Source organism: Urocampus carinirostris, chromosome 7 (genome assembly GCF_059441175.1).
Source record: "Urocampus carinirostris isolate Australia breed hairy pipefish chromosome 7, RoL_Ucar_1.0, whole genome shotgun sequence".
In the NCBI taxonomy this organism is placed as follows: Eukaryota; Metazoa; Chordata; class Actinopteri; order Syngnathiformes; family Syngnathidae; genus Urocampus; species Urocampus carinirostris.
Genome location: NC_142355.1, coordinates 30,085,558 through 30,099,601, shown reverse-complemented (window position 1 = coordinate 30,099,601; position 14,044 = coordinate 30,085,558). Strand labels below are relative to the sequence as shown.

Below are 14,044 nucleotides of genomic sequence, written 5' to 3'. Positions count from 1 at the left end.
GCCGCTAAACAGAGACACGAAAACCGGGGAGAATCGGAGAGGAGGCGGACTTGCTAACACGAGGTGGTGTATCCCTGGATTTTCACAAAGAAAAGTTTTCCATCTGCCGCAGGGATGTCGAAATTTTGGACTGGCGTGACGTCATCCACTTTGCTACAAGCACCCCTAGGGTCATGTTCATCTGTTAATAAACAACAGGGTAGACTGCTGGAAGTGTGAATTTCCCTACGGGGATGAATAAAGTATCTATCTATCTATCTATCTACCAGATGGTACCCATAATTGACAAATTTGCGTTTTTCCGTACAGATTTTCTCGTACGTCGTACACGTCTTAAAACGCCTAATAAACGTACTTTGTACGGCAAAACTACAGGTTGACAGGTATGGAATATTATCTGCGTTATATTTTACAATATTGAAGAAGGTTGAGAACCACTGCTGTACATTATACTATTTCCATTATATTTTACATTATTCCAACTTGGGGTTTCCCTCCATCCGCTGCTGTAGGGCTTCTTCTCTGATTTTAAAGCCGCGGAGTTCTGTCCGAAGTTCGCCAGGCTTAGGAGGGACGTCTGGTATACTCTAAAAGAAAAGTAAACTGCAAATTTTCCGGGGGACGTTGTGCAATTCAAATATTTGATTTTCTTTTAAATTAACATATCTCACCAAATCAGGTAAGTAATACTGATGGACCACCTGTGCCCCAGCAAACATGGAGAATATACAGGATGCGTACAACCTCAGGTAACGAGACCAAGATACTCCAGCAGGCATTTCCCCCCTTCAGCGTGGATCACCTTGCAAACTGAGAAAAACATACACAAAAAATGAAATTTCCCATAGATGTCAATACTGCACATTGCTATGTCAAGCTATGTGGATAAAGAGCCCTTATTGGGAAAGAGGAGCCAAGAGCACCCCGCGATTTTATCTTTTGCATACGTACCTTTCGAGATTAATCCACTGCAACGCGCGTTAACGCGTTTTTATGAAACATTTGAACATGCCTCGGTCATTTCGGACAAGTACTCATGTTAACTAGTACAACCTTAAAGTGAGGTGCAGGAGGATTCACTCTGCTTGAATTTAATAAACGTGAAATTTCCATGTAAATACTTACGGTAATCTAGTACTTAATATAGTTATTATCTTGGATTAAGTATTAATGATTTATTTATTTATTTTTTTGTTCAGAAGATTCAAATTGCCAACTTGTTTTTATACCAAGTAGTACGCCTACTTTTGCGATCTCTTTTGGATTCTTCTTCGGTGAGTAAAATACAGTGTGTGGTAAGAGGTATTACTCCGCTGTGATGTTATAAATCATGCACTTGCAACTAGTGTGTTATACTTACTTTACTTGTTATTGTATTTATTTTAGTTTCAACAATTCGATGTTTTACCTTACTTAAAAAGATTAAAATAGACTGATCGTTTTATATTGAGTGGTATGCTTACTTTGATGATCTTTGGTCATATTCTTCTTCGCTGGGGAAATTATGTCACAGGCGCTGTTGTGCAGTAAGAGGTTCCACTCTGTTTAAATTTATGGATAACACAAAAATACTTACAGTATTGTAATACGTAATTAGGTGTTTTTTATTATTTATCAGAGTTTTATTTATTTATTTTACTCTGGTTAATAAGATAAAAAAAAATGACTAGTCATTTCATATTGAGTGCCTTATGCAAAACATGACTTACTGTTGTTGAAGTGTTGATTTGATGGTTTTTATGTTTGTTTGAATTTCAACTTTTAATAAAATTACATTAGTTTATAAGATTTAAATAAACGCTATTTTTTAGAACGAGTGTTATCCTTACTTTTGTCATCCTCACTATCACGTGGTGGGGCCCCATGCAAACTCCACACAATATTTTTAAAGGTACAGTTTGTAATATTTGACCACTAAACATCTTTGTACGGAGTTGTGAAACCGAAAACAAGTGCTAAATACCCAAGGAAGTATACAAACTACGGAGGTTCAAAATGACCAGTACACAACATTATTATCCCTCACTTGTTTGCCGAGCCTTTCGCGAAGAACGGAAAAAGAGAAAAGGAAAGGAAATAATAAGGGAAAAGGTGAAAAAACATGGACAAAAAAAGCAAATAAAAATAAAAGAGGAAAAATGGGGGAACGAAAGAAAATTATGAAAACATGACAAGAGAAAAAAGCCACAGAATAGGGGGAAAAAGCAGAGAAGAAGACAAAATAGGGGGTGCGGGGAACAAGTAAATGTAAAAAAGTGAAAGATGAAAAGTAACAAAAATAATACTTTAAATGAGCTAAAACTATCCTACATTGGAACATTTTTACTACTTACTGATTTATTTCTATTTGTGTGTGTGTGTGTGTGTGTGTGTGTGTGTGTGTGTGTGTGTGTGTGTGTGTGTGTGTGTGTGTGTGTGTGTGTGTGTGTGTGTGTGTGTGTGTGTGTGTGTGTGTTAAAAAAGACACAATTAAAATTATGTGCAAAAAAAAAAAAAGACAGGTGTTAAGGGTAGCTTTGGCTCCCTCTAGGACCTAGAGTCTAGGTGAAGATCATTTGGAGTCAAATAAATGCGATTTTCTCCACTGCTAAGTATTTTTTTAACTACATGTTTACGTGATAGTTCATATATTTTTTGCTCATTATTTCAATCAATATTGTTTGTTTTTTTTTCCAAATGAAGAGGTCTACCACCAGGAGGCGCCAAATAATACACACTTTCCCCTTAATAATTGTTTTAAACTGTGTTTACTCTGATATTTACATACACGTTAGTTCTCTTGAAGGGCAGCATGGCGGCTGAGTGGTGAGCGCGTCCGTGGCACAGTTCTCAGGTCATGGGATCTAACCTTTGTGTGTGGAGTTTGCATGTTCTCCCTGTGCTTGCGTGGGTTTACTCTGGACACTCCGGTTTCCTCCCGCATTCAGGTTAATTGGCCGGTCTGAATTGTCCCTAGGTGTGAATGAGCGAGTGAGTTGTCTGTCTCTGTGTGTCCTGGCAACCAGTTCAGGGTGTCCTCTGCCCACTGCCTTAAGATTGGCTCCAGCACCCCTGCGACCCTACTGAGGACAAACGGTGCAGATAACGGATGGATGGAAAGATCTCCTGAAACCACATTCGTTTTGCTTTAAAAAAAAATCGAAAAAAATCCAACACATGTCTGTTATGTCCGCTAGAAGCGGTAATGTAATCTATAGCAACAAAAAGAAGAAAAAGAAGAATGCCATCGTTCGCCTTCCGGTCGTTAGGTGGCGCTAGGCGAACGTTTCGCAAAGTTTAAATGCTCTTTGTTTTGGAATCGCTTCCCTGCCCCCTCGTCTCCAAATCGGAAGCCTTAAAAATGTATGACAGGTATGTCCAATTCGTCTCTTATCTCATCGTTCTATCCTGCACTTTATATATTTAAAATGAACGCAGCGCGCCGAGTGACATTATCAATCGATGTTTTTGATCGCAGCGTTGCATTGCGTTCTCTTCCGTGCAGCTTTGTTGTTCTCACGATGATTACAATTGCAAGCCAATGAATGTTGTTTTTTGTCAAGTAAATCGACAGTTAATATGGAGGAAAACGAGTTTACACCCTTGACGGTCCCCACGGATTATTTCCAGCAGTGGTGAGTTATCGCTGGAAGTGGGAATGCAACCATCAAGCTCGCTTGTCCCTTTTTTTCCTTTCTTTAATGATCATTTTTGTGAATGTAATTTAGTGTGATGCAAATCTCGTGAGAAAAAAACCGTATTAAAAGGATGAAATGATCAATGTATGTGTGCGTATTTTTCTTTTTAGTTTTGCATGTTGGCTGTTACACGTTTTCATGCAATTTAAGGATGAACCTGATTCTAGAAATAGTTGTGTGAAAAGTTCTATTTAACATTTTGGACAGTGCATTTGAATAGTTCAATCCGGATCAAATGACGTTAAATGTAAAAGGTCCAATGCATTCGAGGTTCATCCTTATTTTTGCCGTCAAACCTCAATTTTTTTCCCAACTTTTGGAGTACAGTGAACCCTCCTTTATCGCAAGGAACCTGCAGTCTAAAAAGAACCCATGATAGACAGAATCTGTACAACAGAAACATTATTTATATTATGACTATACCAAATTAAATAAACTGTTATCTAATAAAACTGTAGAACAAACCCTTTTAACAGGCCCATGCATTTGTTGAGCACTGCATAAAGTTTCTTTTTACCATTAAGTACTGTCCAGTCAAAAGATTACAAGGGGAGAGACTGTTTAGGCCTTTTATATCTAAGTCAAGAGCAACATATGGGCCCCGAGAACGTTTTTTTCCGGTTCTTTACATTATCTTGATCCGTTATTGTCTCATAGAGCAGGACTCGTGTATTAGTTTTCACTTTACGTTCTCCTTGCACTTAATGATAGGAAATTGCTATATTTTTTTTCTTTTTAGTAATTATTACAGTCTGCTTTTGTTGTCGTATAGAATATAAGCTACTGATGGCACCTGAATAATAGCAGCTTATTTTATTTAATCTTTTTGTCATTGGGATTTTTATATCTTTTGTGCCTGATGAAAATGAAAGCTTATATTGCGGGATTTATCTGATTATATTGGAATATATCTGTTAGTTTTTCAGTAGGTTAAATTAGGTTCACTACACTATATGCGTCTTGACAATGTTTAAAATTCTATCAGTTTGGCCCTCGGCTAATAGCTTAATTTTTTATTATTTGTGCCTTCCACCTTTGGACTTTTACACTTCTGGTTTAGTCAATCAGAATCCAGAACACGAGGCACAATGCAAATCAGTGAAGTAGGGAGACCATGAAAAGTGAACTGTGTTATAGCGAGGGTTTACTGTGCCGAGGACCGTCTCAGAAAATTCGAACATTGCGATAAAGCTCTCTATTTTCTGCAATGCAATCAAAAACGTACATTCTGGTTTCATTACAAATCAACTGAGGTCTTATATTGTTTTAATATTTATGATTATGGCAAAAACCCAAATATCACATCTTCAAATAGTAGTATATTGTGAAAAAGTATAGCATACCCGTCAACCTGTACGGTTTTGCCGTACAAAGTACGTTTTTTATCCATCTTAAGACGAGTACGACATACAAGGAAATCTGTACGGAAAAAACGCAAATTTGTCAATCGCGTGCGTCTGCCGCCTGGGGATTTCCCATCATGCATCATTCAGAAAAGCAAAGATATAATGTACGATTATTTTGTACGGGAAAATACGGCAGTTTGTACGGGCATGGTGGAGGTTGACAGGTATGGTATAGTAGTATGGTGTTAGCCATTATAAGAAATATTAAAACAATAAATGGTAAATGGTCTGCATTTAAGTCAATGAAGACCTCCCAAAGCGCTTTACAATGTGCTTCACACTTACCCATTCACACACACACACTCACACACCAATAGGCGGTCAGCCATGCAAGGGGCCTACCTGATTATTGGGGGCATTAGGGGTTCAGTGTCTTGCCCAAGGACACTTCCACATATAACACGGAGTAGCCAGGAATCGAACGAGCGCTCTACCTCCTGAGCTAATAAAGAATGTATGGCATTTTTTAAATTGCATACAGAAAATGAATAACGTCATCCCAATAATTACATTTTCTGAGACAGTCCAGTATTCTTTACATAATCAATGAACCACTAAGTTCTACATCCTTATGCAATGGTATCGTCACAATCCTCACTCTACTTCTGGTGATTTACTCGGTTCCTTTCATTCCAAGGTACCAATCGAGTCAGCAGCATCCAGAAGCACAACACGTGACGTCCCAACACAACTACTATGGCGAGGGCCCCAAAGACGAGCCCGTCATGACCGAACTGTCGGTGCACGGGGAGCAGCCGCTCTACCAGGAGCAGTTTTATCAGAATTATTACCACTACCAGGAGCCAATCTACCAACAAGAGCAACAACAGCAGCAACAGCAGCAGCATGATCAGCATCCCGCTTATCTACACGAAGAACAGCAATATACAGTGCAACAGCAGCAGCAGTACGAGCATACAATACAGCCACAACACCAAAATCAGTACCAACATACAACACAGCAGGAAGAACTGAATGTTCACGACCAATCTCAACCCGCTACTCAACCTGAAGGTAAACACTGTTTTTGTTATTTAAGAGTGCAAGGTCAGGGATGGGCAAACTTGTGGACTCTTTGGGTTCTAAAACCTTTCAGCGGGTACAGACATTGTGGGAAAAAATCAGTTGATTTGGTTTTAAGGGGTGCTAAATAATACGCAATGTCCATTTAAGTATGTACCAAGAAAACCTCTAGGTCAGGTGTTGGAAAATGTATTGACATGTGGTTCTAGAACTTGTCGGGATGGCCAGGTCAGGTGAAAAATAAAACATTTTATTTCAGTTTAAGTATCCCGTGGGGCGGCAGTAGCTCAGTAAGTAGAGCGCTCGTCTTGGGATCAAGGGATCCCAGTTCGAATCCCGGCTCGTCCGTGTTACATGTCTAAGTGTCCTTGGGTAAGACACTGAACCCCTAATACCCTCAATGAGCAGGTTAGCGCCTTACATGGCTGCAAGGACGCTATTGGGAAATGTGGAGCACATTGTAAAGTGCTTTGGGAAGTCATTGACTTGAAAAGCGCTATATAAAATGCAGATCATTTCATTTCATATCTCCTAATACAGAGTATAAATCCAAAACAAATATTTCCCTTTTTAAACGTAGTGTCCGTAACTTCAAAATATTCTACTTGCCGATGCCATCTTCTGGCTAAAATCATCATTGCAGCCTCTTTCAAGCTCCTTTTGTTGCGCGTGCAAGTATGTGAAATGCTTAGACGTGCTTTTTAGGGGGTTCGGGTTGGCATTTGGACTGTATACAAAAAAATATTTTCTCATTTTCAACGGTCTCATCCTAGAATGAAATAAAACCACAAGCACGCACCCACAAGCCCGTCCCTCATATCCCCCACCTTTTTTCATCCTGTGTAATGCGCTCTGGGGCCACCTAGAGTATAAGTAAGAGCAAAGCAGATGGGCTCTTTGAACTTAGCTGGGTATTGTAAATATTTAATTTTAAAACCCTTACGGACACTTCAAACCACGTACCCCACTTTTTAAGCACTAAATTTGATCAAATGCTACAGAGCAAGCTCAGAAGTCTTTTTTTTTTTTTGCTTAACATCGCGAAAAACTTTGTGCATTTTTGTTTAATGATAAATAAACGGTAGAATTAATGTAGGTGACCGAAGAAAAATGTAGCCAAGACATTTAGAATATTTATTTATTATTGTTGGCCTTGAGCGCAGTACACTTAAATGTGCTGCTAAGATGCGTTTTAAAAAATACATTTTAATGTGGTGTTCCACAACGGGACACCGGGAACAAGTTTGTCATAGTGGTCTTGGATGCCTTACTTCTTTTATCAACTAATAAACACAACTGATTTAAAAGCTAGTTGACTGCAGCCAATAGGGAGCAAGCTTGTGTTATCAAAAACAAAAAGCACCATTTTGAGGTTAAGTGCTTTAAAGAAGCTCATCATATTTGGGATTGTCTGTGGGTTAGCTGTCTGTTTTTACTATCTTTGTTTTCCTCATTTTTACTGAAAGCTTTAAATGCAACATTATAATTGGACTTCTTTTGTTCAGAACACTTGTAATCTACCAAACATTTGGCATCTTGGATCCTACCCAACCCAAATATTTGTATTTTAGTATTGTTAAAAGTTTTGTAATATGATCCCTCCGACCCTCTTTTTCTTAGCCGTGACTCCGGTAAAGAAAAAGCGAGGCCGACCGCCCAAGAATCAACGCGAAGGAGGAGTAACGGCGAAAGAGGAAGAAGAAGATGCGATCGAGGCGGCTGCAAAGAAGGCCAAAAGGACGCTGAACCGCTTCAACGGCATGTCAGTGGCTGAAGTTATGGCCAAAACGCTGCCTGACGTTATAACCTACAATCTTGACATTTTGATCGTGAGTTATTGAGCGCAGATCGAAAACAATTCCATCATGAAAGGTGCATGATTCTAAGAAGACGCGGCGTCAGGCTTTTATGTAAAGATTGTAGGAATTGTAGATCTGTTTCCATGGTAACCTCTCCATATTTCTCTGCAGATTGGAATTAACCCGGGACTTATGTCTGCCTACAAAGGACACCACTACCCAAACCCTGGCAACCATTTTTGTATGTTGACATTTCATTTCAAAAATTCTATTTTCATAGCATAGTTGACCAAGATCACATAAAAAGTAAAAATATACCGGTGTGTATTTATAATTTGACAATGACTTGTATGCACATTTCTAAAAAGTGCGCAGTGTAGGTTAAATGAATTCTATATAAATCAATACGGATAAAATATCAAACATTAAACCTGTGAAGATAAAATTCCCATTTTACAGCAACAGAGACTACAGTAACAGCATGAGGAAATGGCAATAAATCCTTTATCAGATTTCCAAAATGTGAGAAAACGGACTGACCGAACTGTATCTCGACTTTGTTTGCAGGGAAATGCTTGTTCATGTCTGGCTTTACTGAGCAGCAGCTGAACTTTACGCACGATGAGAGCCTGCCGGAGAAATATGGCATCGGATTTACGAACATGGTTGAGAGGACCACGCCTGGGAGCAAAGACCTTTCCAGGTGATCATGGCTCTTAGAAAAAAATGGCACCGTAAGCATGTATAATAAAGGTAAAATCAAGACTAAAAAATTCAGCCCAACCCGAGTTGCGCATATCCAAACCCGTACCTGCCCAAATCCGACGGATTCACTTGATTCGTTAACCGAGCCGAAATGAACCCGAAGCATTAATCTGCTACCAAAGTAAACACAAAGCTTTACTCCAGCTGTACGTACCTTAGCGCCAAACTGTGCCTTTCGGCTGAACGACGCAGCTTGGAGTTTACCTGGGGAAACTGGAACCGAACGAAAATCATATTCTGCAAATTACAAGCTGCAAATATTGAAATGTGTTTCCTAGACGTAGAAAAAAAGTTTGTAAAGCTTGTAAGCTATTGGCAAGATGCGGCAATGACGTCTGACATGAGGGAGGTAGAGGAGGAATCCACGCGTCTTTTTCCCCAAGGATGACAATTTCTTTGGATTGAGTGATTTGGAGTTAGAGACAATGCTTATCAAACTACCAGTCCATCTAAATAATTACTTAAGTAAAAGTAAGTACATGCTGAGCCGATCCTCCAAGCAGGGGAAAAGAAAACGCGAGAGAGAAGCCTGGCTGGCCTAACGTAAATGATTGACAATTTAAGCCAGTCCGAATTTCGGACAGGGTTCGGGCTTGGGCCCAAGATCTCCCCTCTAACGTAAGTAATTAATTCTTCCATATGTTATTCCCAGTAAGGAGATCCGTGAAGGAGGGCGACAACTGCTGGAGAAGCTGCAAAAATACAAGCCGCTTATTGCAGCTTTCAACGGAAAAGGTACATTAATTGACAAAAAAGATTTTTTTCTGTCAAAATAAAGGTTTTATTCATTCATATTTTTCAAATACACTAGAGCAGAGCCCTGGAATACAACATTAAACTGTTCTGAGAAGGGAGTTTTAAAGTGAACTTGCCATATGGTGGGGGAATTTTTTTTTTTTTATAACAACTAGCTAAGGTGTTCCAAACGCCTGTCATCCTGATAAAAAATCAAATTGACATTTACATTTAGTACTACTTAAAGAAAAAAAAATATGTTTATGATATTTTTTAGACTAAAATAAATCTAGATGTAAAATAAAAATGAAATTTTGCCCTCCTTTGTTGTGACATGACTTGAGCTGGTATAATGGAGTTAGTGGGTGGATGCAGCGTGGGGAGATGAAGAATTAAAATGAAAACTTATTTTAAAACTTTCATTCGCAAGTATAGTATACTCTTAGAAGATGTATTTGATTTAATTGCCTCCTTATTTTTAATTGATCGTCGATAAATTACGGGCATATTCTTAGTGAAGGTAACGATGCGTGCGCCTTCTTTGTATTTATTTGATCTGCAAGCTCAATTTCCTTGGTCATCGTGTTTTGCTTCTCCCTTTAGCATCAACGCCAGCCTTGAGAACCGTAGTAAATTAATGCAGTACAAAAAAATACATTAGTGTATCACCGAAACACAATTCATGTACAAAGCACATGAGATTAAGAAGTGAACGAAAAGAGAGAAAGGTCAAGTCAAGTCAAGTCAAGTCAAATTTATTTATATAGCCCTTAATCACAAAAATGTCTCAAAGGACTGCACAGGATTACAGTTACAAAATTACACAATTACCTGATCTTAAACTAGCAAACCAGCAAACCAGCATGCGGGCAAGGAAAAACTCAAAAACCTCAGTGTGAGGAGAAAAGAGAAACCTTGAGAAAGGACCTCACATGTGGTAATCCCCCTTCCAGGATTGAACAGGGTGAATTACAATTAGCATTACTGTACACAGAATAGTAAACACTAGGTAAGATGTTGAAAATGTCCGGAAAGAGCATGACATCAACGACGACGCCAGCTGGTAAATGCAGGGGTTGACATGCTGCAGGTCAGACCCCGGTCCGCTGACCCATCCCAAATCATCCTTCTCCTTCGTATCAGCCAGGCAGGCCTCAGAAAAAGACAGGACAAAACAGAATACGAGGTGGGCATCAATCATATGCTTTGGAATAGAAGTGTGTCTTAAGCCTCAATTTAAAAATTGAAAGGCATTATGGGAGGGAGTTTAGTTAATTGCCCATCGTAATTTTCACTAGGCTGTGACGCAAACCAAAAACAAACTGGCTTCTTATATGACGCCAACTAATAACAGACAGGAATCTCAGGGATGTAACTTTCACAGTCATAGGCACAAACACCAAAAGTTACATTTTAGGGCACGCAAAATAATTTCTTATTGATGTTGTATGGCACGTCAACAACCTAATGTTAAAACATTGTAATCTTGGGACACCCTATCTCATATTGTTAGAATATGACATAATGAAATTGTGAACGTATATATATTTGCTGTTGAAAGTGTCAATAAAAATTGTTCAAACCAAAACCCTATCTCGTGGGTGTACTGTATACTGTCTTGAAAAAGCCATAGGTCTCTGATATGAATTACCTCAATATTTTCCTAGGTATTTATGAAATATTCTGCAAGGAAATTTTTGGCGTGAAGGCCAAGAACCTGGACTTCGGCTTGCAGCCCTACAAGATCCCAGACACCGGCACGGTATGATACCATCATCCATCCAATCAAATTCACCCAAAAAACTCAAAATGTCATCGTTTGGGTCTAGGTGTGCTACTTGATGCCTTCCTCCAGTCCACGATGCGCTCAGTTCCCCCGTGCCCAAGACAAAGTGCACTTCTACATCAAACTGAAGGAGCTACGAGACCACATAAAGGGCATAGCGCCTAGCCGCGAGGTGCTGGAGACAGATTACTCATTTGATCTGGAACAAGCTAAAGGTAAACTGTTGCTCCATACAGCAACTGCAGGACTACTGTCAATTCCGGACTACAGAGTGCACTTAATTGAAAGCTACTGAAATTTGAGGAAGAATCTTAACTTTGTTTTGTACAAGCCACACCAGATTTTAAGAAACGGCCATAAAACTGAACGTGTTCAAGTCCATATCTTACCTTTTTTCAAAATCAGCGGGGAAATGTCGAGTACAGAAAAGTAACACATTGTGCCGCGATTAAGGCACATTTTGCAGATTGTCCTGTCAATTTTGATCCACTAGCGCAGCAATCAATACTAATTAAATGGGCATTAACTTATACTACGAGTCATGTTTATTTGTATAGCCCTTAATCAGAAGAAGTCTCAAAGGGCTGCACAGACCACAGACTATTGCAAACTACAGACTATTAATACTGCATTCTCAAATCAAAACTCAATTTACTGTACACACTAAAATGTAGAATCCTGATTTGATGGTTTTTATTTCGAGTTGCATAGTCTTAAGCTCTCTCATCCCTTGTTCATATGACAAAAGGATTGAGAGGAGACCAAGTATTGCTACTAATACACAAAAGCCATTTGGCCTCTGTATTGTAGTCAGTACAGTAGACTGAGTTTTGTTTTGAGAATCTTTGTCACACACGTGCGTAAATGTCAATGCAAATTTAATACATATTAACCACTGCGCTAGTTATTGAGTTTGACAAGGACACGGTCCGCAAACAAATGTCTTTATAACTGCATAATTTGCTACTTTTCTGTACTAGACATTTACCCGCTGATTCTGCCATTATCGCAAACTTACTCCATAGAGAAAGTGGGACTCTCGTTCATCCATCCATGCGCGTCTTGAATTAGATGATGAGGCATCTGGCTACTGAAGAGTCTTAGGCTAGGTTCACACTGCAGAGCTAATACTCAATTCCCATTTTTTGGTGACATCCGAAATTTTTCACATTTCCAACTAAATGCAACTTGTATGTGATCTCCTGTGTGATACCACAAGTGTCCCGCATGCGCAGATGAAGACACATGATGTCACACGCAATGTCTATGCCCGGGTTTGGCTTTTTCTTTTGAAATATTTTTAAAAACTGCCAGGTTCTGAAAAGATCCAAAACCTCACTGTCCCCTCCATCTAATACTCTCTGTGTTTTCGTCCGCCGTGGTTGTTGATTTCTCTGCTCACTCCCGCCTCGTTGAACGCAGAATAGTGAAGTCCGTGGCCTATAAATGACAAACATGTTGCATGAACGCGTCTCGACTGTTCCCACAGCAGAGGATTCCAAAAGATTACCTATATATCCGATTGAGAATTACATATGAAAGTGGCTAAGTCTAGTTTGAAAAAACTGGATATGTGCCGTTCAGACGGACTTTAACAGATCGAATAAAGATAAAAACAGGCTTTCCTGCAGTGCAAACCTAGCCATAGTTACTCCCGCACTTCATTGAATTTCTATACTTTGACATTCAGAGCACTAAGCCGAAATTAGATTGCATCATCACCTGGCACGTGCCCTCGCTATGCTTCGTTTTAATTCAACTGTCGGATATGCCTGGTCCGCACCAAAAAAAAAGGAATAATCAGCATCATATGGAAGCTGCAGTGTTTAAAATCTAGAATAAAAGTAGCGGCATGCAGTCCGGAATTTACGATACTTCCTTTTTTTCTTTTTTAGGAGAATATCGACAAAATAATGTACATGATATTTTTTTTTTGTGTGCAGATGACGCAAAGAGGATCACAATCAAAGAGGAGAGCATGGATCCCGAGTACGAAAGCTGTAGCGGCCCGCTCGAGAACGAGAGGCAAAACAATCCGGGAATCTTCTACTAACTGCAATCAGCACACAAGAGGAATCTCAAAGCTTATTGCAGAAATCTAGTGCAATGCACTAAAAATGGAATGTGCACGACTGATTGAGCCTACCCCTCACTGTGGATGTATTGTACTAGGTGTAATATTTTTCCACTATTTATTGCATTTGGTATCATCTTTTTTTCTTTAGTTACTTATTTTTGTACTGTATTTTGGAATAATTGAATTTTATGTGTGCTCATCTGTGTAAACAAGTAATTTGACCACGATTTCTATTAAAAATCGTAATGAAAACCAATTTCCTGCTTTGGTTGTTTACGGACTGTCAAAAGGTGATTCTTATGTATCATACCTGTCAACCTCCACGGCTCCATGCCCATACAAACTGTCGTATTTTTCGGTACAAAATAATCGTACACCATATTTTTTTTATTTTTCAGAATGATGCATGATGGGAAATCCCCAGGCGGAAGACGCATGCGATTGACAAATTTGCGTTTGTCCTACAGATTTCCTTGTATGTAGTACTCATCTTAAAATACATAAAAAACGTACTTTGTACGGCAAAACCGTACAGGTTGACAGGTATGATGTAGACTGGTTTTGGAGTAGTAAAAAACTACATTTCACAATATCTAAATGAGGCACTTCTTTAATTTAGCTAAGAACGGCTTCAAGCGGTCTCACTGTTAAAATATATTGGTTTAGACATCAAGTATGCGACTCAATCAGATTTGTTTCTTGTTTTCATGTGATCTCACTTAAGCCAATCAGCAAAGGTGTTGTTCGTGTAACACTGGAATGTACATAGAGAGAAA

General features: G+C 39.1%; 2 protein-coding genes across 3 annotated transcripts; one reads left to right on the top strand and one right to left on the bottom strand.

The window, feature by feature from the left end:
* Positions 1-269: 269 nt before the first annotated feature.
* On the bottom strand, positions 270-1,239 carry uqcc6 (ubiquinol-cytochrome c reductase complex assembly factor 6). The gene is made up of 3 exons (XM_088339358.1): positions 952-1,239; positions 672-810; positions 270-587 (listed from the first exon to the last, which is right to left on the bottom strand). Exons 2-3 carry the CDS (start codon positions 777-779, stop codon positions 474-476), a joined length of 222 nt encoding a protein of 73 aa, XP_088195484.1. The 5' UTR covers positions 780-810; positions 952-1,239; the 3' UTR covers positions 270-473.
* A 2,008-nt stretch (positions 1,240-3,247) lies between these two features.
* On the top strand, positions 3,248-13,524 carry LOC148362940 (G/T mismatch-specific thymine DNA glycosylase-like). 2 transcript variants are annotated; one of them, XM_088339356.1, is made up of 10 exons: positions 3,249-3,351; positions 3,543-3,614; positions 5,721-6,097; positions 7,727-7,935; positions 8,077-8,146; positions 8,473-8,608; positions 9,323-9,405; positions 11,073-11,167; positions 11,235-11,406; positions 13,135-13,524. In XM_088339356.1, the coding sequence occupies exons 1-10, from the start codon at positions 3,281-3,283 to the stop codon at positions 13,242-13,244; spliced, it is 1,395 nt and encodes a 464-aa protein (XP_088195482.1). In that variant the 5' UTR covers positions 3,249-3,280; the 3' UTR covers positions 13,245-13,524. The 2 variants fall into 2 exon arrangements, with proteins under 2 accessions (XP_088195483.1, XP_088195482.1); XM_088339357.1 differs by lacking the exon at positions 3,543-3,614 and having other exon boundaries at positions 3,248-3,351.
* Positions 13,525-14,044: the final 520 nt, after the last annotated feature.

What these genes read in the sequence shown, in the direction of transcription:
- LOC148362940 (XM_088339356.1), top strand. Translation starts at nt 3,281, where the DNA reads ATGCTCTTTGTTTTGGAATCGCTTCCCTGCCCCCTCGTCTCCAAATCG. An exon ending in AAACCCTGGCAACCATTTTT is followed by an intron (nt 8,147 to 8,472) that starts GTATGTTGACAT and finishes CTTTGTTTGCAG; the next exon opens with GGAAATGCTTGTTCATGTCT. An exon ending in TGATCTGGAACAAGCTAAAG is followed by an intron (nt 11,407 to 13,134) that starts GTAAACTGTTGC and finishes TTTTGTGTGCAG; the next exon opens with ATGACGCAAAGAGGATCACA.
- uqcc6 (XM_088339358.1), bottom strand. Translation starts at nt 779, where the DNA reads ATGCCTGCTGGAGTATCTTGGTCTCGTTACCTGAGGTTGTACGCATCC. An exon ending in AGTATTACTTACCTGATTTG is followed by an intron (nt 588 to 671) that starts GTGAGATATGTT and finishes CTTTTCTTTTAG; the next exon opens with AGTATACCAGACGTCCCTCC.